Source organism: Vipera ursinii (assembly GCF_947247035.1).
Source record: "Vipera ursinii genome assembly, chromosome: 8".
In the NCBI taxonomy this organism is placed as follows: domain Eukaryota; kingdom Metazoa; phylum Chordata; class Lepidosauria; order Squamata; family Viperidae; genus Vipera; species Vipera ursinii.
Window position 1 is genome coordinate 21,546,512 of NC_139519.1, and position 27,293 is coordinate 21,573,804.

At 47.1% G+C, this 27,293-nt stretch overlaps 1 protein-coding gene across 1 annotated transcript in view; it reads right to left on the reverse strand.

The window, feature by feature from the left end:
- IGSF9B (immunoglobulin superfamily member 9B) overlaps positions 1-26,184 on the reverse strand; it is a gene marked incomplete at both ends in the record, with an annotated part of 66,041 nt that extends 39,857 nt beyond the window's left edge. Inside the window, 3 exons of the mRNA XM_083368817.1 lie at positions 2,538-2,684; positions 5,022-5,219; positions 26,103-26,184. Of these exons, the coding sequence (XP_083224943.1) occupies positions 2,538-2,684; positions 5,022-5,219; positions 26,103-26,184 (427 nt within the window). The remainder of the gene's footprint in view (positions 1-2,537; positions 2,685-5,021; positions 5,220-26,102) is intronic.
- Between the last annotated feature and the right edge of the window lie 1,109 nt (positions 26,185-27,293).

A 27,293-nucleotide genomic window follows, 5' to 3' on the forward strand; every position in this document is an offset into this window, starting at 1 on the left:
GAGCGCAAGTGTTAAGGGATCTTATATTTGCCCCAAATACGACTCCAATCCTCCAGATACGGAATATATAAGAAGTCTGCGGAGGCAAGCAAAAATCTGATTTTTTTTCATTAAGCACTGGCGACGTCGAGGTGAAAGAAGAGAAGAAAGGAACTAAAGAATTAGCTCTTTCTTTCCCAAAGCCGTCTTTTGGGCCATTCAAGTTCTCCAAATGAGTTGCAGGGAATATTTCCTTCAAACCCAAATTTGGGTCGATCAACGGGATTAGGGATTTACTCTTCTGAGCTTTTGGACTCATGCTTAAGCCCACCTTCAGGAAATTCCTCTCTACCAGAATAGGTGCTTTGGGCTGTTTTGTGGCTTGTGTTGACAAAGTGCCTTCCATACTGGCTGACTGGTGTGTTGAATATTTTCTTCGTTTCAAAGAAGAGTTTAGCGATTCAGCTAGTTAGATCAAGAATAATAATAATAATAATAAAAAACAGGCCGTACGTGTCCTTAGGGTGTCTTTAAAGCAAAAGTCCTGGCCTCGTGATCATCTAGCAAACGCTCCAGAGCTTTGCCACTGCTGAAAGGTTAAGACTGCAACAAAGAACATGCTCTGCTCCAGTGAGCACGCCAATACTTCAAAAATACATATTAAGGGCTGCTTGGAGGAGTGCAAGGCTCCTATTAAAAGTTAACAAGCCCAGGTTGATCGTCCTCTGCTGTTCTTGAGGCGCTGTTGTTTTTCTTGTTCTCAGGGAAAGGGGTTTAATTTAGGCACGGGACATTCCCATCCTTCTTTCCTCAGCAATTCAGAACCGGTGATCTCCTGATCTGAGCTATTAAAGAGGTGACAACTGGTTCATATTCTGAGCTTGGTTGTTTTCTTGCAGACAAGTCATTACCCAAATTAGGTAACACCACCAGTGCTGCTCAGGACTAGCTCGGATGATGTTACCTATTTTGGGTCATGAAACATCTGCAAGAAAACAAGCAAGCTCAGAGAACACCAAGAAGAACAAGTTGTGCTCCTTCTCCTTGTCCTTCTCCTCCTCCTCCTCTTCCTCCTCCTCCTCTTCCCTGCAAACCTCACTCCCTTCCAGCACTGATGATGTTACCTAGTTTAGGTCATGAAACATCTTCAAGAAAACAAGCAAGCTCAGAGAACACCAAGAACACCAAGTTCTGCTCCTTCTCCTCCTCCTCCTCCTCCTCTTCCTCCTCCTCCTCTTCCCTGCAAACCCCACTCCCTTCCAGCACTGATGATGTTACCTAGTTTGGGTCATGAAACATCTTCAAGAAAAGAAGCAAGCTCAGAGAGCACCAAGGACCCTCTCATGTCAACCCTGAACTACAAATAGTCTCCTTTATTAGGGGTTCATATTCATTAAGACTACGCCTAAGAGCCACCTTCTCCTGTTCACCCAATCTGGTGCCAGAACCTCTGTGATTTGGTGCACAGCAAAACCCACATCCTGACCTAGACGTACCAACAACACCTCCATCCAGGTTTGCCTTCCTGGATGATCTCCTTAAAAAGGGAGAAGCCATTGAAAACAGAGAGGACAAAGAGGCAGTGGGAAAGACATATTTCTGGAAGATGCTTTGCTCTCCAAAAAGACATTCTCACTTATCATTCTCATAAATGTACTCCTTATCGCCAGAGCATCAGAAAAGGAATTTAGTAGCTGGGTCAAGTGAAAATTACAACCTCCTCTGAGTTACTCTATAAATGTGCATTTCATTCAGAGTTTAAGTAGCCATTCAGTGTTACTGTAGAAACATATCACTGGGAGGCAGGACATATATATATATATATATATGTGTGTGTGTGCATAATTCATAACTCATAACTCATGTTTATTGTTTTTCTGCTTTCATTGTGGCCAGAAAAGTACCAACAAATGGGCAACACATTCAACACAACCCACCCGTTCTTTTGGCAAGATCCTATCGTTCTTCCCTTTGGCTCACTTGCTAATCTGTGTACAAAAGCAGAGGGTTTTTAATGGACATGTAGATTATTCTCACGTCCTTTTGAACTAGGACAGTTCTGAGCAAGAAAGGGGAAGGGGTTGTATCTTTTCAGATTGTGCGTTGTTAATGCCAGGGGAAGGGGAAAAAATATTACATACTGGAAAGTTGGGAAGGTGTCACCTGCTGCATACTTGCTGTAGCAGCACTTCTACCATCTCAGTCGATGGTGGATGAATCTTGGAAAGCTATCTCAGCAACATCTAGAAGCCTCAAATTCCTAAGTGAACAGTTGTATGCCAGGGAGAGAGTGTAAAATAGGTAGCTAGTGCATTGGTGCCATATTCTCACCCAAAGGCCATATTCTTCACAAGAAGCCAGCATGTAAGAAGCTAGACAACAATTATTAATCCAAACTCAGGGTTAGGTGGGCTTATTTTATGAAGCCAACAATGGCGAGATGCTTGGAAGAACCAGGAGGTAGGGAATTCTGGCAAGTGGGAACTTGTCACGATCACACTAGACATTTTGCAGGCAACCAAAGAGAATTCTAGGAACAAGGAAGATCCCTTACTCACCATTGACGGTGAGGTGTACCCAGCTGCCATTATGAAAAGTGTCATACTGCTGATCCAGCATGAGTACTTTACATTCATACCAGCCCTGGTCTTCGGAGCGAACTTGCTCAATGCGTAGAGAGGCTTTATCATGTAGGCTAGCGCGGCCTGGAAGACAGCAGTCCAGAAGAGAAGTCAGTGGAGACAGAAAAAGAATATCCGTTATTCTGCCGAGATTTAACAATAACACTGGACACACCCACACCTGAACAGTAACCCTGACATTCCCCTAAACTCCGCTTGAAGATGTTACCTAGCCTGGTAATGAAACATTCGGAAAGCAACCCACAAGCTTGGAGAACGAACCTTCCCCCTCATTAACAGTAATATTAAGATCATAGAAACTACACGGGACATTCAGAGTAAACCTTATCCCAGACTCTGCCAGGGTTAGGAATCTGTGGGAGATCTGAGGACAAATGGTGCCTAGAACTTCAAAGCCTTCTCAACTGAGCCTTCTCGTGAAAACGGGATGAGATTGAAGTGTTTATGCACTTCCTAAGCTATGTGTTCCTGTGCTCTTTCCTTTCAATTGCCACATTTTTCCTCCACCGAGGAAGAAAAGCAGCAAAGTCAAGTCCTGTGGGAGAGAGTTGAAAGAGTCAAATACGATAATAATAATAATAATAATAATAATAATAATAATAATAATAATAATAATAATAATAATAATAATAATGGAAGGGACCTTGGAGGTCATCTAGGCCAACCCCCTGCTCGGGCAGGAAACCCTATACCATTTCAGACAAATGGCTGTCCAGTCTTTTCTTAAAAACTTCCAGTGTTGGAGCATTCACCACTTCTGGAGGCAGGTTGTTCCACTGGTTAATTGTTCTGTCAGGAAATTTCTCCTTAGTTCTAGGTTGCTTCTTTCCTTGATTAGCTTCCATCTGTTGCTTCTTGTCCTGCCTTCAGGTGCTGTGGAGAATAGCTTGACTCCCTCTTCTTTGGGGCAGCCCTTGAGATATTGGAAGATTGCTATCATGTCCCCCCTCGTCCTTCTCTTTGTTAAACTAGACATACCCAATTCCAGCGACCATTCCTTATATGTTTTAGCCTCCAGTCCTCTAATCATCTTTGTTGCTCTTCTCTGCATTCTTTCTAGTCTGAACATCTTTTTTTACATCGTGGTGACCAAAACTGGATGCAGTATTCCAAGTGTGGCCTTACCAAGGCATTGTAAAGTGGTATTAACACTTCACGTGATCTTAGTTCTGAAGAACTGCAGAGCCACTCCGAAAGGTTTAGAATTCAGCTCCCCAGCAGTCTTTCCCATCATGGCCAGAAATTCTGGAGAAATCCTAGATATCCAAAGAGTCCCCATGGCTAACCCCTCACCAAGGACCAAGTCAATTCTGAGATCCAAGAGAGAGAGAAAAATATCCAACCACCCTAAATCACTAAAATCTGTTGGATGGAGGTAGTCTTAAAAAAATCATCTGCCGGTGTCCTGCCGTTCAAACAGCTGAGGGATGGAGGGAGCTGAATTTATTATTATTATTTCTCACAATCTGATCTAATTAGTATTCCTGGATTGGAGTCAGGGATGCTCTTGAGAGCTTGGGGCCTTAGCAGACAGACAGTCGAGCACATGGCCCTAGCAGATGCAAAGCCAGAAGGTGGTTAGAGAACAGCCTTCAGCTCCAGAGATACCAGCAGGCAAGACGGTATAATCACCTTTGCCACGAGGACTTGTTGAAAGGCAGAGTTCAATAGATCCAGTCTCCGTATGAGAAAGATTCAGAAGGAGGCCACAAAAGCAGAAGCAGGTGGACGGACACATTCCTAAAAGCCGTATTCTTCAAGTGAAGCTGTGAGAGTTGAGTTACCACTCTGATGGCCAGTTTGCTTCCAATTCAAGGTGTTTGTTGTCACCTTCAAAGCCCTTCGTGGCCTGGGTCCAGACTACCTGAGGAACCGTTTCACCCCAAATGGGATTGGCCCAACTCAACCACACTGGCAGAAGGACCGTGCTGTGGAAGCCATCGGTCAAGGAATTTCAGCTGGCAGGGTCCTGGAGAAGAGCCTTTTCAGCCACATCTCCTGCCCTCTAAAACATCGTGGTCCTGGGGTGAGATCTGCACCTACCCTTTCAGCCTTCAGGAAGGGCTTGAAGACATGGCTATGCCAACTAGCACGGGGTACCACTAAGTCATTTTGGAGATGGCTAATGGATTAGATAAGGCCCCCATCTCCTCCCAGGGCTCATTCTGCTCCCTTCCTCTCCAACATGGTCAATTTTTTTTTATTTTTTTAAATTTAAATGCAACATCTGCATTTATTGTTTTAAAGTTTTGATGTTTACGCAGGTGTTTTGTTTTTAAAGAGCGATGATAAGCTGCCTAAAGTAGCCAAGATGGGCGGCATATATAAATTTAATAAACAAATTCATTGATTAAACTGATTCCAAAATTGTTTGGAGTCTATAATTTCTTTTTAACTTACCAGCATATTCTGGATCCACATGAGGAGGGTAGAACCCAAACTTGATGAAGATGGGGATGGGCACACCGAATTTGAACCACTCTACCACGTAAGGAGGGGGCAGGCCCGTCACCGGATGGATCACATCACATCCCAGAATGACGCTTTCGCGAGCACGAGCCGTCACAAACTCGGGTTCCTCTCTTAAACCGTGGGCACCTGGGGAAAAAGGAATGGGGGGAACGAAGGGGGAAAAAAAGGGGGGGGGATTCAGTCATTTTCCCTAAGCCAAGAAGAAAATCTATTTACAGCTACAGCTGTATCCAACAATTGTGTTTGTATCACCCATCAGCTACAAATTTAGCAGTTACAATGGTAAAACCTGCTTGGCATGGTGAATGTCAAGCTTGTTCAAATATTGGTTGACTTCAAATGTACCAGCTCGGTCGAATTGGTCAGTTTATGGCTTAATGTACGGTGCAATCCCAAAAGATAGATTAGACCAGCAACCACGAGAAGCTGGAATCTCTGTGACTGAGATCCTGACAGCAGTTGACCCAACCTCTCTAAGACTGGAGAGTTTTTAAAATTGCTAAACTGATCATAGTCCAGGAATCCAGGAAGAGTGTATCACCTATTCTCCAGAGCACATGAAGGCAGAACAAGAAGCAATGGATAGAAACTAATCAAGGAGAGAAGCAACCTAGAACTGACAGTGAGAACAATTAACCAGTGGAATGGCTTGCCTTCAGGAGTTGTGGGTGCTCCAAACCTGGAGGTTTTTTAAGAAGAGATTGGACAACCATTTACCTGAAATTGCATAGGCTTTCCTACTTGAGACAGGAAGGTTGGACTAGAAGACCTCCAAGGTCCCTTCCAACTCTGTTATTCTGTTATTCTGTTCAAGAAGACCACAGATAAACCTATCAGGAAACATAGGTGGGTAACACCTTTCTTTCAGTATCTTCATTTTGTGAAGCACAGACCAAGCCACAACATGGTCTCTCCTTAACAGCTCACATCCTTCTATCAAGGTCATCTTCAGGAAGCATTTGAATGGGTTCTTTTCCTAACTGGGAACAGTCACAGATGCTATGGTGCAGCTTTTTCATTACATCTCTCTCTCTCTCTCTCTCTCTCTCTCTCTCTCTCTCTCTCTCTCTCTCTCTCTCTCTCTCACACACACACACACACACACAAACACACACACATCTACGCCCCTACACACAGCAGGTTAGGCTTCAAGGTGACACTGACTTTTGACGAAGAAAGCGAGCATGGAGGGAGAGAGGAGAAACGTTCCTGCGTTTATAGGACCCGTGCATTGGTTAGTGCATTTTTAAAAAAGTGATTTATACAGAAGGCAAGATGGGGGATTCTATCCAGGCAAGGTGTAGACATCTCCAAAGGCCCACCCCACCCCACCCTCTAGGAAGATTGTCTCCGCCTGAGCTTGTTATCCACCCAGCATTTGAAGGGAGCCTTTCAGCATAGCTCCAAGGTGACTTTCTCCCTACCTCCGCCCCCTTTTCTTTCTCCTTCTCAGTTCAGGGAGGGGTGGGCAGAGAAAAGGGGGGGGAGGGAATCAGCAAAAAGCCCCGTGGCTTCTCCTTCACTCTTCTTCCTTGAATGTTTTTTGCCTCACCTAATAATATCTACCGGGAGTGGTTTTCTTCTTGGTAGCATCCATTCATAAATGGATCTGTCTTCGGAGCCAATCGCTTGGCAACGCAGGCCAAAAAACATTCCTGGAAGGGTGTTTGATGGGGAAGTCACTGATCAGCAGTGCTGATCCAAAAGCCAAAGGATCCGTTTCAGCCTCTCCCTCCAAGGATTCCCTCCAGAACCTAGAATCCTACCTCTGTATATCTGAAATAAAATCTGCAATTGGATCTCCCTGTGTTGAGATGCAGAAATAAGATCTCTGTTAATGCTTCCAAAGCGGGAAGGCACAGAGGCTTACAAATCATGCTGAGCTGCAGTAGAGTCTTTCACTAATTGTGGGATCACAACTCTAAACAGCCCCAGACAGTATGCCCACTGGTTAGAGGCCCCAGAAGTTGCAGTTCAACATCTGAGTACCATCCAGGCAATCCAGTATTTCCACTATGTTTCACCAAGGAGATCTTGAGTTGCCTTGGGTTAACAGAATGACAGACTTGGAAGGGACGTTAGAGGTCTTCCAGTCCAACCCCCCTGCTCAGGCAGGAAACCCTATACCATTTCAGACAAATAGTTGTCTAATCTCTTCTTTAAACTTCCATTGTTGGAGCATTCAAACTTCCGGAGGCAAGTTATTCCACTGGTTAATTGTTCTAACTGTCAGGAAGTTTCTCCTTATTCCTAAATTGCTTCTCTCCTTGATTGGCTTCCATCCGTTGCTTCTTGTCCTGCCTTCAGGTGCTTTGGAGAACAGCTTGACTCCCTCTTCTTTGTGGCAGCCCCTGAGATATGGGAACACTGCTGTCATGTCACCCCCTAGTCCTTCTTTTCATTGCCTTCCCTTTGACCTTTAGCCACAAACTAAAATTGCCTAAAATTCTTGGCTGAGCTTCACCTTATTCAGCCATGGGCAGTCCTTCACTCTGCAGAGGAAAAAGTACAGGAACATCACCTCCCCAGAATCTTTGACAATCACTGAAAAAAAAATGGAACTAAACATACTTTATAGTAGAGAAGAACTTGGACATCTCCCCAATGGATACACGAAGCTCATAGAAATTATGGACCACAAATGTCTTAAAAATATGGACACGAAGCAAAGTCCTTGGGCCAGGAGCAAAGAAGCAGTACATTACACCTTCAGCACCACCTTGAGGAATGCTTAGCCAAATAGGACTAAAATCACCAGAAAAAGCTCTCTAAACAAATAAATGCATTGAGGAAGAACAAAAATTGTACTATTAAATGTTGCAAGAAGTTCAGAAGATCTAACAGAGATATACAGACCCTCATATTTCTTCTTACAGATCAAGCAGGAAAGCTTCCCCCATCCCAAACTGGCCAGGAGCCAGCCTGAAGTGCCCCTAAACCAGGGGTAGGTAACCTTGGCTCTTTTATGACTCGTGGACTTCAACTCCCAGAATTCCTGAGCCAGCATGGCTAAGCATAGAAACCTCTCCCTTTCCCCTCAGCATGGCTGGCTCAAGAATTCTGGGAGTTGAAGTCCACAAGTCATAAAAGAGCCAAGGTTGCCTACCTCTACCCTAGATAATCAGCTGCATCCAGGAACAAGTGGGAGTAACAGATCCTGAAACCAAGTGTTGCCTTGTGGACTGCCCTGGTGACTTTATTCCAATGGCCTTCTCTTCCACCAACCCTTCCCACCATCATGATCTAAGCCAACTTAAGATCCGAATGCTGCCCTACACTCCGATTTTTGTTTCTTATTTCAGTAACCCTCAGAGCACACCTGGGTGCCATATAGTGGTCCGCTCTCAGAAAAATGAGCTCCTTATTTCTGTTTCTCCTTACAGTGTTACTTGCCCCAGCATGCAAAGTGAGAAACCTAGTTAAGCTGATGGTGGGAATGAGGTAAGGTGTCAAGGATCAGCAACACAGAATGTGAAGCCCGCTTGATAAAATATTAAGTCTACAGATCCTGTGGCAGGAAGCAAACCAGGGGTGATTTTGCTGGTTTATTGGCAGAAGCTGAGCCACTTAACCAGTGAGGAACTGCACCAGGTGAGGTTAAGGTGGGATAGTCATTCGTGACTCGGCGGCAGAAACGCGGGTATTATCATGACCCTTTGTGCAAACCAGGTCATCACACAAAGCCACAGTCCATTTTCTTTGTTTGCTCACTGCGTGCCAATGCTGTCACAGTGTTCTGCAAAGTTCCAAACAGGGCTTTGCATGTTGCAGAAACCTGCAGACAATCTGCCCAATGACATGTCAGCTAAATCAAGCCCAAACTGAATAAAGCGTGGTTCAAGTGATCCATGTGACTTGGGAACACAGCCACTGTTTTGGTGTCCATCTGAACCATCAAACTTCGGGGGGGGGGTGTGTGTGCAGATTTTTGCTCCCTCTTTACCACAGTTCCTCATCCCAAAGTATAAATGGATGGCAGCCACTTCCCCAAACTAGTTACTACCATGGGGCAAAGCACTAAGCCAGGGGTCTTCAAACTTGGCCCTTTTATGACTTGTGGACTTCAGCTCCCAGAATTCCTCAGCCAGGCATGCCTGGCTGAGGAATTCTGGGAGCTGAAGTCCACAAGTCATAAAAGGGCCAAGTTTGAAGACCCCTGCACTAAGCATTCCTCCCAACCGATTCCAGGGTCCCACGACTGGATTCCTAATGACTTTCTTCTCGGTGAGCAATGAACCATCTCCCATTTCTAACTGCAATCTGCAGCAAGGTTTTTGCTCCTGACTTCTCCATACGAGCCATAAAGTAGCTTCAAGAAAAGATTTAAAAAGTGCTCTTCTCTTGCTGCTGCCCATCCCCCCCACCACCACCACCGCATCCTCCCTGCTGGGCTGTTGCTGATTGGCCCAAGATGACATCACCATTTTTTCCATCACAGGAGTCTGGTCCGCCAGCGAGTCTATTTTTGGCACCCACGAGACAAGCATTAACCAGCAACTGGCTCCGATGGGGCCAAGCGAGCTTACGATGCTAGAAGTCCCTCCGGGATGGGACGGAGAAAGGACAGGTGGGAATGCCCAGAGAAACCGTTATTGCTGCTGCTCTCGCCTCTTTCCCTCCCCCCCCCCCGCTTCTCCCCATATGCGCACACTCCCTGACGCTCTCGTTTGGGAGAGATGATGAAGTTACAAAGAGGCTTGGCTGCCGGTGGGAAGAAAAAGCAGAGAGGAGAGGAAAGGAGAGAGGCAGGGAGAGAGCTGAAATGCCAGCGATCAGATCCTGCCCAGACGGATGGAGAAAATATCAAAGAGCAAGGCCAGCCAGGTGGCAGTTCAGGGGGTGCCACTTCTCAGCACCCAATCCTTCAAGCAAAGCTTCCACCCTAGGCCACCCTTTTGCCTACCCCCGGGATGCGTCTCCTTGTCACTGCATTTGCAATATGGCTGAGCCCTTCGGCAAAAAAGGAAATGACTTGGGGTTGCTGGCTCTTTCCTCCCTTTCTCTTCTGCTGGTCAACCACAGAAAGATGCAGATTCCGGAGAAGGCTTGTCCATCATCCCTCCTGATGGAGACCAAGGGAAAGAGATAAAGGAAGATTCCTCTTTATGGAACATAGAGGCAGCACAACTGCTCTTCCTTAGAGCTAATTTCCAGTCCATCTCACAAGGACCACAATCCTCCCACAATCCTCAGAAAAGAACTGTCAGACTGTCCTTCCCGGTCCATTTCAGAAATCCAAAAATCAACATTTCACTTCAGCAGTCTTAGCGGTACTTCTCTAGGTTTGGCTTATTTAACAGAATAACACAGTAGGAAGGGACCTTGGAGGTCTTCTAGTCTAACCCTTGCTCAAGCAGGAAATCCTATGCCATGTCAGACAAATGGCTGTCTGACAAGTGACGGAACACCCACATCTTCTGGAAGCAAACTGTTCCACTGATTAATTGTTCTCCCTGTCAGGAAGTTTCTCCTTAGTTCCAGGTTCCTTCTCTGTTTGATTAATTTCCATCCGTTCCTTCTTGTCCTGCCTTCAGGTGCTTTGGAGAATAGGTTGACCTCCCTCTTCTTTGTGGCAGCCCGTTAGATACTGGAACATCGCTAATAATTAAATAATTCCACTCTGCTAGCACTGAACTGTGACCCATCAAACCCCTTGGATGAGGAGCCTTCAGCTTCTATTTATGGAGGGTTTGTGATTAAGTTTTGGAAACTAGTAAGGTGCTAGATCAGTGTTGGGAAAGATGGCACTAGGTCAGGCTGCAATTCTGGGTTACAGAAAGCAAATTGTCCACATGTGTTAGTTAATTTCATGTTTCCTATCGATAAGTCTTCACCATGAAAGACTGGTGCTGGTCCAAGTCATCACTGATGTAAAATCATTGCAGCATCTCGCTAAGATGGAACTGGTGGCCTCCAGTTCTCTTATCTCTTGAGGAGGATCAAGATCACTCTTTCTCCTTTGAGGTCTTTCTAGTTGGAAGACTGACAGACAGACAGACAGGCCCAGCAGACAGCAAAGAGAAGATGACAGATAACGAAGACATGAAGTGAAGGATGTCTGGCCAACATTGGGCTTCTACTTAAGGTGTAAAGATCTAACCCACCTACACTACTCCATCATCACATTTGATGAAGCTAGCATGTGTATGGCTACCACATCTGGGCTATAAAACTCTTTATGATTTTCAGAACTAAATATGTCCAAAGCAAATGGTTATAATCACACTTGCCCAAAGAGACAGACCCACCTCAGGGAACTGTAGATATGTAGACCAACATCCAGAATTTTTCACCATGCATAACTTGTGGTTTATGGAATTAACCCACGTTGTAGCCATGGCCTAGATCAGTGTTTCTCAAATTTGTCAGTTTGAAGATGGGTGGGCTTCAACTCCCAGAATTCCCCAACTACTCATACTGGCTGGGGAATTCTGGGAATTGAAGTCCATACCTCTTAAAATGGTTAAGGTGGAGAAACACTGATCTAGAGGCCTTGTTAATCATTTCCAACCTTTCACCAGAACCTCCATTTCTCACTAGCAAGTGTAAAAAGTGCTCTTAACTAGATCATATTTCAAGATCCTTCCTTGTGGGCTCAGCTGACAGGAAGATGCCGGTAATTCAGCAATCGTTTAATGATTTCTCAGTGCACAGACACACAAGCGCCTAGCCACATGAGATCCTTGTCTGTCTAAAATCGACAACATTGTGGACAACTAGACTAGGTTGGTCCTATGGGAATATGCCTGGCAATCTTGTAAGTCTCAGGTAAAAATCCATTCTAGCCTTGAAGTGCTCTTGATTCCATTTTCTGCCACAGTAGATACCAATGTCTGCAACTGTTTGACAACATGTGGAGCCATTGTTTTCCGGGAATTCAGGCAAAAGTTAAGTGTTACCGGAAAGAAGGAACATGGATAAGCATAAAACAAGGAACTCTCCACCTCAAGACAGCACAGAAGACATGCCTGAGAAGGGCTGGCATTCGAGCTTCTGATGCAGGTTACTCTACAGCAGCGTTTCCCAACCTTAGGAACTTGAAGATGCGTGGACTTCAACTCCCAGAATTCCCCAGCCAGCATAGCTGGCTGGGGAATTCTGGGAGTTGAAGTCCACGCATCTTCAAGTTCCTAAGGTTGGGAAACACTGCTCTACAGAAGAACTTTGGGACCAGGTCTTAAGAATACCCAAGGAGGTCCATCATAACTTTGAAACGGTCGTCAGTCAAGGGCTACCTGTAGTTCAACATTCTTGTACTTTGGAGAAGGAATAGTTGAGGAATGTCTTCAATCTGAACAGACCTTGGGAGGGACCTTGGAGGCCTTCTAGTCAAACCCAGTCCAAGCTGGGAATAAACAAAATGGAGACTGCTTTAGAAAGAAGGTTGCAGTTTATTGAAGAACAGAGTCCCGGGGGGAGGGGGGGAAGCATGGGATCCTCTTTTTGTGACCTTCTGACAAGCCAAATCAATGGGGAAGCCAGGTTCACTTAACGACCTTGTTGTTAACTTAACACCCACAGTGCTTCACCTAACAAACGTGGCGAGAAAAGTGGTAAAAATGGGATAAAATTCACTTAACCAATTTCTCACTGAGCGATGTAAATTTTGTGCTCAATTGTATTCATAAGTTAAGGACACCTGTACTCAGCTACACTCATTACATCTGCTCATAATCCCCTAAAATAAGCTGAAGTAACAAAACCGAGAAGTAAGTTAGATGCTTTCCGTGTGTTCTATCTGAGAATGTCCTTGAAGCTTCTTCAGAAACTTCAACAGGTGCAAGGAGACACCAAGTCTCTATCAACAGACATTCTCACCTGTCAGATATTATTAGCCCAACCTGCTCTCTTCAAAATGTGTTGGACTGCAATTTCATAATTCCTCAGGAAAAAACAGTTTTAAGTATATTTATCACATCAGGCACACAAACGCCGAGATGAATGTTTTATTACTCCTTAAGTATTGAAGGGACGCGGTGGCTCAGTGGGTTAGGACGCTGAGCTTGTCGATCAGAAGATCGGCAGTTTGGCGGGTCGAATCCCAAGTGCCGCGTAGCAGAGTGAGCGCCTGTTCCTCGTCCCAGCTTCTGCCAACCTAGCAGTTCGAAAGGACGTCAAAATGCAAGTAGAAAAATAGGGACCACTACGGTGGGAAGGTAACACTGTTCCGTGCGCCTTTGGCGTCTAGTCATGCCGGCCACATGACCACGGAGACGTCCTCAGACAAGCACTGGCTGTTCGGCTTTGAAACGGAGATGAGCACCGGCCCCTAGAGTTGGAAACGACTAGCACGCATGTGCGGGGGAACCTTTACCTTTACCTTTAAGTATTGAATGTTTAATTCCATATTTGTGAATGCTTTAACTTGCACTCATTGCACATAGCACCTACCTTGAAAATTATTATTATTATTATTATTATTATTATTATTATTATTATTATTATTATTATTATTATTATCATCATCATCATCATCATCATCATCATCATCATCACTAACAGTGAATGAGCCACAGTCCAATAATAAGGGAGTCTGGTTGCCCTGTGAACTAAATTGCCCAGCAGTTTTCCGTTCCATGGATGGTAATTACAGGCAAAATTCTGGGTTTTTTTCCGGGAGACAGAAAAGCACCCATGCTGTTTAGTCAAAAAAGCCATAAATATTCATAATTTGCTACAACAACACATACAATACGTGACCTATTACATCACTGATAATCCTTAATTCAGGAATCAACTACCCTTCCCGTGATTTTCTATTTTATTTGGTAAAAGCAGACTTCGATTCAGAGTATTGGATAAGAAGGTCCCAAATTTATATTTAAGGAGAATCCAGAATGTCTTTCTTCCCGTTTCGTTTTAAGCCAGATGTCTTTTTAGAACGATACAGTTAATTGGTTTTTTTTTCCCAACCCAGATTTCAAAAAAAAAAATGGATAAGAGAGATCTATTTTTACCTGTTTGGCTGAACTCGGCACCCTAAATGGATTTGCAGAAGACTCGAGGTATTAAGTGTATTCCAGAAAATTCTGCCAAGATAATTTTTCAGTGTAAGAGAATGAAAAGGGAGGTTTCATTATTTCCTCTTTTCCTCTCTTCCTCGTTCTCCTAGGAGAACTTGAGCTACACCTGAGCAAGCATCATCTTTAAAGGCATCTTATCACTCTGGAACCACCACCAAGCCACCAACCCCGTAAATAGGGTTCCTGGAGGTGTGTCTTGCACGCAAAACGAATTATGCATCCGGCTGGAATTTCACTCAAGGGCTACAAGACAAGCTCAACAACTCACTAATGGCACATAGAGTCTTCTGCTCCAATAAGCAACAAGGCATGCTGGACTTCTGCCACCGTATGCTGGAATTCCCTGTAGGGATGGGGTGGAAGGTGCCATCTACAGGAAGGTGTCCACATGTTTTAAATGGTGAATGCCGCCGTACAGCCGAAGCCCCACCTATACAAACCGGACACACACACGCACACACACACACACAATGGGTACTGTGAAGTGGAGCTTTGACTGTGACACCATCACATCCCATTTTTGCAGGGTGGTTCCTGGATGGGAAGAACACTACTCGTCCACAATGAAGAGGCAAGGTGTGCTGCGACTTGGTTTGCATATCTCAGTGTTTCTCAGCCTTGGCGACTTTAAGACATGTGGACTTCAACTCTGGGAGTTGAATTCCACATGTCTTAAAGTTGCCAAGGTTGAGAAACACTGGCATATCTCATTAAGCCACGTGTGGGTTTGGCTCTTGCAGGTATATAACTAACACTTGCATTTCTCCACAACAGATAAAAGTAGTGGAGGAACACAGCCAATGATAGTTTATTCTGCAACCTTATCTCTGTCTCTGCCATCTTGAGCTCCTTCCAAACCACCAATCTCTTTCTGAGTTCACATATCCCGCTCAGACATAATGAGGCTTATCTGGTGTGCCTTAATACGTCATGTGAACTCAATCATAAGGGCTTTTAAACCATGATATATAATTTAGCATGCTGCGCAAATAATCACAGTTAGGCAAACACTGCTAAGATCAGTCTGTCTAGCAATCTCTATCTATCTGTTATCTATCATCTGTCTGTCTGTGTCTGTCTGTCTGTCTGTCTGTCTATCATCTACTATATCTATCCATCCATCTCTATCTATTATCTGTTTGTATCTGTCTTTCTATCTATCTACTATCTATCAATGTCTTTCTATCTCTCTGTCTCTGTCTGTCTGTCTATCTATTCAGACTTGCAGGATAGCCCATTTTGTGGCCCATACAGCCACTTAGAAAGGTACGGTTAGATAAGCAATCAGGTGGAAAAGATTTTACACCTTATGTCCCAAAAAACAGAACTCTCAAATTGCATTCATGACGTATAAGAGCTGATGGGTCTTTTCTTGGCCTTCTTCTGGCAACCTCCTTCAAGGGAGGTCAGCATCCCTGCAAGTCCAAGAGCAATGACCTTTCTTACTCTGCTTTTGCAAAGCAGCCTCCGGGGAAGGGGAGGGGAGGGGAGGGGAGGGGGAGTGGAAGCAGCTCTTTGATGCGCTGCTCCTGCTTTTAAAGTCCCGCAGAATGACTGATGGAGAATGTGCGGAGGGCAAGTGTTAGCCTCAAGGTCACACCATCCAAGCTACAGAAAAGGCAGCCACAGCATGGAAAATGCTGTTAAGAGAAGGAAAAAGTGTGATTCCAGCAAAATCCTCTGCAGATCAGCTTAACACCCTGTGGGAAGAGGACATATCCTCCTTCACAAAGGCACAGTGGTAAGCAGGATGAAAGTGCCTTCCATTTTGTTTGGGCTCTCTGGAACAGTCACCTATTTTTCTGGAACAGTCTCCCCCATCTTTGGATCCCCAGATGTTGTTGGAAAAAACAAGGCCCATCATCCAAAAGCCCTGCTGGTGCAGTAGCTAGAATGCAGTATTGCAGGCTAACCCTGCACACAGTTTGGAGTTCGATCCTGACCGGGCTGAAGGCTCAGCCTCCCATCCTTCCAAGGTCGGTAAAATGAGGGTCCAGATTGTTGGAGGCAATAGCCTGACATTTGTAAACCGTTCAGAGACTGTGCTGTAAAAAGCACCATGGGGCAATATATAAATACACACAGAATGAGATGGCCGCGTCATGCAATTCAGAAAACGACTCAAGAGGATGATTGAGAATCTCCATAGATGCAAGACTTGATCAAGCCTGAAAAGTAATCCAGAGGAACCAGAGCAATCTAGCCTGTCTTTTGAAGCAGATAGATTCACATTCTTCTCAATCCCAAGAAATGTTACAGTAGGAAAGTAGCCAATGACCTCTTCCCCCTCCCCCCAGCCCCCAAACACCTTTCAGCCAAGGTTACAAAGGGTGAGTTTGGGAAGCAACCCTCAGTCAGGTATCTCCTGTTCTGTAGCCAGGCTCTCCCAGGGGAAGTAAGAGGGTGGGCCAAGTTGACTCCTGCAGCAAAGAGGACATACTGTAGAGTCCATGGTGCAAATACAGAAGGGCCGTCTTTGACACCTGTCCAACATTCAGCAACCTTCATGACCAAGGATGGCCAGGAAGACACAGAACAGTCTTCCCCAAAACTCCAACCCATCCTGCCAGCAATCTTAGTCTAACCAAGTGGGAGCAAGACCCGTGAGACGTTATTCAGATTTCTCACCATTGTGTTCCTCAAGCAGTCCAATATTGTTGATCATAGTTGGGAGGAAAAAAATGTGAGTAATTCAGTCTCCTGATGTCTAGCCTGGTGCCTTCACTACTAAAACGAAATGGTTCTAGGGAAACACTGCATGAGCCCATCCTGGAATTATTTTGAACTGGAGATGTTGTGGCTTCCTTCTTAGGTGAGAACTTTGCACAATGTCTTAGATCAGAGATCCCCAACCCTTGGTCTGTGGACCAGCACCAGGACGGGGCATGCCAGCAACCGGTCCACATAAACAAGCAAAGCCCCATCCGTGGGATGCAGGCAGCACATGAAACCATGTTCCCTCTGGTCCACGGGAAAACTTCTCTCCACGGAACCGGTCCACGATACGCAAAAGATTGGGCGCTGTGGTCTTAAACCTACTGCTTTATGTTGCTAACCAAATAAACGCTTCTCAGAGTAACCATACACATACACATCCTGCAAATAAATGGACTGCTTGGTGGGTGTCATGTCAGGGAAAACTTTTCCTAGGCTGCAAAAATAAAATCAGGTTGATGATGTTTGTGAAGTGTTCCGGGGGAGGGAGGGGGGAAGGAAGAAGAATTGCCCAGCTAGAACAAAATGAGGTTAATCTCTCCAAGCGCTAATGCCTTCCACTGCAGGAGCATGGACAGTGTGTCTCCTCTACTGATGCTCAGACTGATTTCGAGGAAGACCGAAAATAAATGTGCCTCTCACTCCCTCAAGCACATGAATTGCTGAGGATCGCAAAAGCAGCTCCCTGAATCTGCTTTGCATCCATTTGGGCGAAATGCTGCATGTGACTCTTCGAATCAGCAAATCAGGAGTCCTGACACGTATTGATCGGATGTCACCTGAAGGGTCCGTTCTGTATTCATGGAGAAAAGAGGAGTTGCAGAAGGCAGCATTTTCAGTGATAAAGTCCAAACGTGCCAGTATTAACTCTTCCAGGGAGAGGCTTCCCCTCCGAACTTGATTGTACAAAAACCCTCTACAAATTCACATGCATAGAGACCGTCAGACTGGAGGGTGTGTAATTTTGTGTGCTGCCTGCATCCCGAGGATGGGGCTTTGCTTGTTTGTGTGGACCAGTTGCTGGCATGCCGCAGCCCGGTACTGGTCCATTGACCGGGGGTTGGGGACCCTTGCTGTAATGCTTCAGGTTGTGGTTGGGGTGAGACAGAGGTGAATGAATGGAGCTGAGCATTTACTGGCCAGATGCCCTTCCCGTCACCCATGCACAGTTCGCAGAAAATATTTTCTCTTTGTGCCCTGATACAGAAATCTCTGTCTCTGCTTAGGATTGAACTCTCAACCTTCCAAGTGGGTGTGCGAGTCTTCACAGAGAGAGAGACAGAGACACAGAGAGAGAGAGAGACAGAGACAGAGACAGAGAGACAGAGAGACAGAGAGACAGAGACAGAGAGACAGAGACAGAGACACAGACCCAACACAGACATAAATGTTCTATGTAAGTCTCAACATAGTCCAAGATATGTTTTGGCAGTTCGTTGCTTATTATACAACTTATACAACTTTCACACCAAGATAGGGATTATTTAAGAACGGTTTATCAAGGAAACCACAATCAGATGCATTCACATGACAGGATAAGCAAGGACAGCCCTCCCTATCCTCTGCAGGTCTGCTACCGTGCTAAGCCAAGATATTTGAGATTGCTGGTTGCAGAGGATACACCATGCAGGCAAGGAACACCCCCCCACACACACACACACACTCCTTCTGATTTTCAGAGCTCCTCAACAGGCTGCTAGAAGGCAGCAGAAACATCTGTACCAGAAGATCCAGACTGCTCTGTGGTGCAATGCACCTCTCTGGCGCAAAGCACGCTACCTCGAACAGAGCTTCTCAACAAAGTCCACAAATGGTGCGGATGTGAGCTGCAACAGATGCTCGTTTCCAATTCTGCTCCAGCAGAATTAAATCCGTCTCTGTAAAGTCTTGCCTTTCTTTTTTCTATGATATGCCGAGACAAGGCAGAAGCCAAGCCAGATTGCTTATTCCAAATACACGAACGGGTTACCTATGTCAGCTAAACATCAACCCCCACCCCTCACCCAACCCCCAAGATGAGCAGGCAAGTACCATTTTGCAAGCTGATCAATTGGGGAGGGCAAATTTCATAAAATGTTTTCACTGCCTAAATTAAACCCAGCAGCATTTGGGGAATGGGGCACCAGTTGGCCTGTCCTTACTATGGGCACTTCTAGAGCAGCATTTATCAACTAGGGCAGGTTGAAGATGGGTGGACTTCAACTCGCAGAATTCTCCTGGGGAATTCTGGGAATTGAAGTCCACCCATCTTCAAGCAGCCACAGTTGAAGAACACTGATCGAGAGCCGTGCTTCTTGGCCACGATGCAAGCAAAAAGGCAGGGATAAGAAGTGAAATGGGACACACACACACACACACACACACACACCTTATGTTGATAGTTATACCCAGATTTAGGTATGGCCCCCTTCCCACCTTCTGCCCCCCTTCTGTAGCTAAATCCCAGCAGAAGTCTTCTCCTGCCTTCAAAACCAGCCAGCTCCACAGGAAGCATCGCTTTAGCATCAAAGAAATCAAAAGAGAAGAAATATCTTCTCCCCTCAGATTCCTTCAGAGGGAGTCAGAACCAGAGGGATTTCCCCATGATGTCATTAGCTACACGGCACCGTGACATCATCAGGCTTAGGATAAAGGAGGAGAGATAACATGGTTGGTTTTTTGTTTGTTTGTTTTAGGAGAAAAAGCAGTATAAAGCAGCATCAGGTAGAAGCAGATGCTTCAGAAGGAAAGGATAGAATAGAATAGAATCCAGAAGGTGGAATAGAATAGAATAGAATAGAATAGAATAGAATAGAATAGAATAGAATAGAATAGAATAGAATAGAATAGAATAGAATAGAATAGAATAGAATAGAATGGAATGGAATGGAATGGAATGGAATGGAATGGAATGGAATGGAATGGAATGGAATGGAATGGAATGGAATGGAATGGAGTGGAATAGAATAGAATAGAATAGAATAGAATAACAGAGTTGGAAGGGACCTTGGAGGTCTTCTAGTCCAACCCCCCTGCTTCAGCAGGAAACCCTATACCATTTCAGACATGTCAGACAACAGAGATGTCAGGTAGGGCCTAAGGAGAGACGGCCTTGAGGCAAGTGTTCAGAATCTGATATGTAAGCAAAAAAGAAAAGGATGAAAGATGAAATATCTTAAGTTTGGGCAATAAAGGCAGGGTAAAGGGGGGAGTTAGGTTTGGGGCCCCTCCCTGACTCACTGGGGTATAAGAAAGATGGGGAGGAAAAGCACTATCAGACTTTAGAAGTTGTGGTTATTATGTTCCTGTTCATAAAGTGTGACTCTAGACTTCTGGGGGTGGGAGGGTGAGTGGGTTCTATTAATTAATTTATATTAGAGTAATTTATACAGCTGCCCAATTCACACATAAGTGTAAAGGCAGTTTACAACATTTTTTTAAAAAAAAATCTACCCGATAATAAAAACCCATAAAAAAAAAACCTCCACCACACCACATTTCCCAATGGCAACAACAACATAATCAAATCTTGATCGGTGCCACCTAAATTTGTGGTCCCCGGGCCGGCTGACAAAGCTTTGTTTTTAGGGCCATTTGGAAAAGCAGCAGGGTCAAAGCCAATCGTATATCAGAGGGAATGGTGGTCTAGAAAGAAGGGGCCACCACCGAGAAGGCCCTTTTTTGTGGTCCCACGAGAGCAGAGGTCCCCAATCTTTTGGGCACTAGGGACCGGTTCCGTGGAGAGTAGTTTTTTCGTGGACCGGAGGGGGCGTGGTTTTGTGTGCTGCCTGCATCCCACGGATGGGGCTTCACTTGTTTGTGCGGACTGGTTGCTGGCATGCCGCGGCCCAGTAATGGTCCACAGACGGGGGGGTTGGGGACCCCTGCATTAGAGGATAATCTCTAATCGGTGGGAATCTCGTAACATGCCCTGCCTTCCCATCCTGGTGGGCCAGGGGGAAGGGTTATGTGTAATAGGGGAGAGGTGGTCCTTCCAATACCCTGGCCATTTTCAGGTCTGGCCCACCTTCAAGGGCTGATAGAGCCTCTTTCACCCCCCTCAGAATTGTAGAGTTGGAAAGGACCATAGGGACATCTAAACCCACCTTCTGCTAAATCCTGATATAGCTTAAGCCATTGTTTGAACTCAACCACTTGCTCTCTCTCTCTCTCTCTCCTCTCTCTCTCTCTCTCTCTCTCTCTCTCTCTCTCTCTCTCTCTCTCTCTCTCTCTCTCTCTCTCTCTTTCTGCAGCCCTGAGGGGAAAGACCTCCATTGAATGGGCTTCATCCCACGTGGACTTTCTTTTCAAGAAGTTTGTCAAGAAAGTTTTCAGAGGCCCACCCATTTCATCTACAATACAAGAAGTCCTTGAGTTACGACCGCAGTGCCGCCTGACCGTTATGGTCATGACAGATGCAAAAATGGGTCGGTCACGGGACAGACTTGATTTTGCGACTTTCTTTTTGCGGCGGTCCTTAAGCGAACTCTGCCGTCATTAAGGGAACCCATTGACCGCTATGGGCGTGGTTTTTGCTGAAAATCAGAAGGACCAGAGGAAGGGAAAATAGAGTCACGCGAACGGGGATATGTGTGTGCTGCAAATAGCCATAAATGCAGCTGCACTGTGGAGCCCCCAAAGTGCAGTCACGTGACACCCCCAGAGGGGGCGGGGCCGCTGTCAAAACTTTGGACCCCAGTCGTTAAGTCCCCTTTTTCAGGTTGGTCGTAACTTCGAACCGTCACTAAGCAACTGGTTAAATTGCTATTTGGGACTTTCAGCATATGGGGAAAAAAGGAGACATCCAATCTCTAAGACTCACAGACTCTAGCAGAAAAAAAAATCCCAGAAAATATTCTTGAATGCTCTACTTTACTTCCTGTCTTTACAACAACCCTGCAGGCCCACGAGATGCTGATATATCTGGGCATGGACAAAAACAGTGGAAATCAAAGTTGGACTTCGTTTGAGATGGATGTGTTTTATGTTGAAAGTGATCTTTAGGAAACAACCTGGCTTTCTTATTCCCAATCCTGATTTTTATTTAGTCATTTGATTGAGTGATTAGATTTTTATCCCGCCTTTGCTACTTTTTAAGTAGCCCACTGTGGCAGGCTACTTAATTGAAAGCTGGGTTGTTTCCTAAATATCACTTTCAATATAAAATGCCTCCATCTCCAATGGTCCAACTTTGATTTCCATTCTTTTTCTCCAGCCTTGGATATATCTGCATCTTGCGGGCCTGCAAGATCATTGGAAAGACATACATTTTATTCCTTATTCTCCTATTTTCCCCATAACAACAACCCTGTGAGGCGGGTTAGGCTAAGAGAGAATGGGACCAGAGCTGACAGTTGCCTGGGTGGGCAACTTCTAAACTCTTCCATCCTAAGAAAAGAACTAAAATGCCTGACCCACCCCAAACCAGATCCCTGAAGTTCAGCATAAGCACAGAGAATCCCAAACAACAGCAAAACAAATAATGGCGTCTCTCCTCCTTCAATTCCCACATCTGGAATACAGAGGTTGCCTCTACCTGTGGGGTCTCCATTAAGCTAGGCTTGGTCAACCGAGCAAGGCTCCTGCTGTCTCCAGCAGCCCTACTCCTTGGCGTCGATGGGAAACGTAGTTCAAGGTGTCTGAAGGCTGTTGAGTCAGCCGAGGCTGCATGACATGATTCATAGCTGCAGACAGAATATTCCACTCGGTAGCATTGGCCAATAAAGGAGGGGAGGGGGAGATTCAATTGTGGGATGGGCCAGACCACCAGTGGGTTATGCAGCACTGGCTTCCCAAGAAGAATGCACCACCCTACACAATGTGTCACTAGCACCTCGAAGCCCTATGCTCCTGGGACAGCAGCACCCTAATTTGAGGGACAGGAGAGAGGAAGAAGGCAGGCATGGATTCTTCAGACCAGAGAGAAGAGCTGGTTGAGGTTGATCTAACTATGGTGCAATGCTGAAAAGAAGCTGAGGAGAACTCAGATGGTCAAAATAGACCTCCATGCCCAGATTGACTGTATTTCAGTGAGCCTTTTAAGTCATCAAATCCAGCCAGAACTGGCTTGGTGTACTTTCCTACACAACCCAGAGAATCATTAACGGAATGGTACATTGTTCAGCTTTGTAGTGAAAAGACAAATAGTGTGTGTGTGGGGGGGGGGTGTTTCCTTCTAAAAAATGCTGGATTATATTCCTCTTTCCCATCCTCTCTTCATTAGTGGCTGGGACTAAGCCAACTCTTTTCATCAGAGCTGCAGTGACCCACCACCACCACCACCACTGCAGGTGACCAGCTCTGACAGGTCCAATGTTTAGTACAAGAATCTTGACTTCCCTCAATTATCAGAGCCTTGGAATTGTATCCTAATTAAATAAGTTCAACTTTTCGAAACACAGGTGGGCCTCCAGCAGCCCAACTGATGGAGCTGGATTACAATCCATCATTCCAACTGCCGGATTCAGTCATTAGGACCAGCATCTGGTGGGATTCACTGGTATCGGAAAGGTCAACAATTCCACCTCCAGGATTGAAGTCAAGCTCTCTCCACAAAGAGAGATAAGATCACCAAAAAAAGAAACAAAGATACAGTACAATCTGGGGGCTTTAAATATCCAGAGATATCTAGATTATTTTTAGATCCCAGTTCCTGAGAGTAAGGATTCCCCGCACGAACGAACAGCGCATAAGGGAGAACGCCAGCTCATTCTCTGTTGCGCAACTGAGTTCCCCACCTCTCTCAGAAACCCTCCCAAGCCGGATTCCCTCACCAATTCATTTGACCTCCATGTTGTCACTTCATTCTGTTGCACACACATTTGACCGGACCTAGGTTACAGCCACGTCAAGAAGATTTGTACCCCACATGCAAATGTAAGAGATGCTTAGCAACCAGCAAATAAACAAGCAGTGGAGAAATGCAATTCAATTAATGGAATGTGAACACTGTTGAGGGGGGGAGGAAACTGTTCAGAGAGCATAGTCACTAAGCATGTAAACTAGAGATTGCACATGCCGAAGGGTGCTTTCATAAAATTATGTGAAGGATCTATTTCCCTTCTGGTGGGAAGAAGTCTGTCAAAAGGGCCACAGTCCAAACCGAGCCAAATTTGCATCACACAGGTGAACAACTACAGCAAGATGGCAAAGCACAATTAAAAGGTAAAGGTAAAGGTTCCCCCGCACATGCATGCTAGTCGTTTCCGACTCTAGGGGCCGGTGCTCATCTCCGTTTCAAAGCTGAAGAGCCAGCGCTTGTCCGAGGACGTCTCCGTGGTCATGTGGCCGGCATGACTAGACGCCAAAGGTGCACGGAACGCTGTTACCTTCCCACCGCAGTGGTCCCTATTTTTCTACTTGCATTTTTACGTGCTTTTGAACTGCTAGGTTGGCAGAAGCTGGGACGAGTAACAGGCGCTCACTCTGCTACCAAACTGCTGACAAGCTCAGCGTCCTAACCCACTGAGCCACCGCGTCCCTTAACGCACAATTACAACTGCCCAAATGAGGTAGCTGCTCTGGTAGAGAAGCAAGCATTGCATAAACCAAAGCAGACTGGAGATCTAAACCTCCACCGAGCAGTGTGGCATCTTCCAGAGTGGAAAGCATCTCTTTTTCAACAACCCCTCAATCCCGGCTTGGCCACTCCCTCTCTTGAGTTAATCTCTTAAAAGGACCGTCTCGTCAGATCCTCGAGACCATTGGTAGCAGCAATGCACAACTGTCTCCTGCAAGCTTCTGATGCATCAACTCCTTCATCCGGAAAGGTCGTTCGCCCGGCAGGATTTGCATTTTCATCAGAGGTCAAAAGACATTCTAGCTGCTTCTCACTTTCCCTCTGCTTCCCATACAAGAAAGGTCCTTTTTTTTTTCAAGAGCCAGACGCTGCTGGGAATTCCTGCAGGATTTAACCCTGAGGAAACGCACTGCACATTTTTATGCCCCAAGCTTTAAAGGAAACCGATTCAGCCTCCTTTCCATCAACACCCCCCCCCACACACACACACTCCCCGGGAAGGAATATATATCAAATCATCCTCTCAAAACACCCAGTTTGGAGTCTCCCAAGTTCCATAAGCCTCTGCAAATCTGGTTATTAGCTAGACTTGGTTATTGGCAGCTGCCCTAAAACTTTTATATCCCAAATCACCTTTGTGCCCGCCCCGCCCCCCACAGATGGTCTAGTGATCAACCACTAACTGATGGTCTTTATTTTTCTAGGTCTCTCTCCTACCCCCCCACCCACCCACCCCGGCCCAAGGGAAAATCCAAGGGAAGCCTACATGATACTTTCCCGGATCTTAACTGTCTGGGAAAAGTTTCCCAAGCGCCACACGCATGCCACATGCGAAGCACGTATGATCCCGAAACCTTGGCAGCAGGGTTGTTCGGTAAACTAATATTCCACACGAGCCACACGTAGAGAAATCTTGCCTGATAACCCCGTCCTATTTGCTTCGGATAAAATGTGTTCGTCACCCTCCCACGTCATTTCGACTGGGTATCTCCTCCACAGTTTCTGCTAATCCTGTCTCCGAAAGCGTGTGGGCCGGGAAATGGAGAAGGAGGGGGGAAAAACAACGAAAAGAAGGCGAGAAAGCAAGGGAGACACCGGCTGCGTTTCCCCCATTCAATAAAGTCTGCAATTAGAAAGTCGAGGCGGGGGGGGGATTCCATCTCCGCATTCTCTTCGCTGGTTCTCTCCCCACGAATCTGACAAAGTGACCCAAGACCTGCGATCTTTTCCGGGCATCTCCCGCTGTTTTCCCACCACCAATGTCGAACCTCGGAAGTAGGAAGAAAAAGCCGGCTGTTGCGCCTTCGCCCGCTGGGCAACTTTCTGCAAGGGCACTCCTTCTTTCCCAATTCTTTCTTTCTTTCCTTCCTTCCTTCCTTCCTTCCTTCCTTCCTCATTCTCTGTTCCTTCCTTTCTCTTCCTTCCTTCCTTCCTTCCTTCCTTCCTTCCTTCCTTCCTTCCTCATGCTCTATTCCTTCCTTCCTTCCTTCCTCTCTATTCCTTCCTTTCTCTCTATTCCTTTCCTTCCTTCCTTCCTCATGCTCTATTTCCTTCCTCTCTATTCCTTCCTTCCTTCTTTCCTCTCCATTCCCTCCTTCCTTCCTTCCTGGATTCCCCCTCCCTCCAATCCCCTCTTCTACAGACCAAAGGAGCGGCGGGCTCTGTCCCCTGCCCGGGCAGAGAGCGCGGCGCAATTTCCCGGCCGCCGCGGGCGGCAGCGTCTCCTGCGCAGCCGGGACCCAGTGCGGAGCCCCGCCGCGCACTTCGACTCACCTTGAGCGGCGGCGGCGGCGGCGGCGAGTGGCCGGCTGCTGCCGATCAGACTTGCTATCAAAGCGGCCACATACCAAATCATAGTACTACTACCGACCAGCGAGCAGCAAGGGCGGCATCCTCCTCGGCCAAGCGCCCTTCGCCGCGCCCGGGCGGGGTGCAGCAGCAGCAGCAGCAGCAACCGCCGCGCTCATGCCCGCCTGCCCGGCGATGCGCCCTCCGGACGCCTCTCGGACGCCGCAGCCGCCGCCGCTCCGGCCATCCTCCCGCCGCCAAGGCTCGCCGGCTCCTGGGCTGGCTGGCTCCCTCGCCTCGCCTCGCCTCGCCTCGCCTCGCCTCGCCTCGCCTCGCCTCGCCTCGCCTCGCCACCTGCGCCGCCGCCGCCGCCGCCGCTCAGCCGCTCAGCCCCTCCGGCTTCTCCTCCTCCTCCTCCTCCTCCTCCTCCCGGCGCGCAGCCTAGCCTGGGCCAGGCCAGCCTGGCTTTTTGGGCCCCGCTCGGGCCACGCCCCCGCCGGGCGCGGATTGGGCGGAGGGCGCGGGGGGGCGGGTCCCGATTGGCGGACGGCTTTGACAGCCGGGGCCCGAGGGGAGGGGGAGAGAGAGAGAGAGAGAGAGAGGGAGAGCGGCGGCCCCCTCCCTCTCCCTCCCTCCCTCCCTCCCCCCCCCGTGCCAAGGTGGGTTGGAGCGTGCAAGGCAAGAGAGCCGCAGAATCATGCGCAATGCTGGAGCCGAGGCCGGCAGCGCTCTTCTCCTCCCCCCCTCCTCCCCCTCGCTTCCACTGCATGGCCGCTTCTCCCACGGGAGGATGCTCCGGGACCGGGAGGGAGGGAGGGAGGGAGGGAGGTTGGTGAGGGGGGGGGCGGGAGGAGGGGAGGGGGCTGGCCCGTTGCAGCGCATTCATCGCGGGAGATCTCCGCAGAGCTTCCCCGCTGCGGCTGGGGCGGAGGGGGAGGGGAGGGGCAGGGAAGGAATCCCCCCATCCCCCCCCACTCTTCCTTCCTCCCCTCCCCCCATTTTGCAAAGCAGGGGAGCCTTTTCTCTCGACTTGGGGGGGGCTTCCCACTCTTCTGGTGTTCCTCCGGGATGGGGAGGGGGCTCTTCGCTTCGTCCGAACGCCCCCCCCCCGGCCCTGCTCCTGCAGCTGAGCTTTCGGGCCGCCCCCTTCCTCCCTTTCCCCTTCTTCTCCCCCCC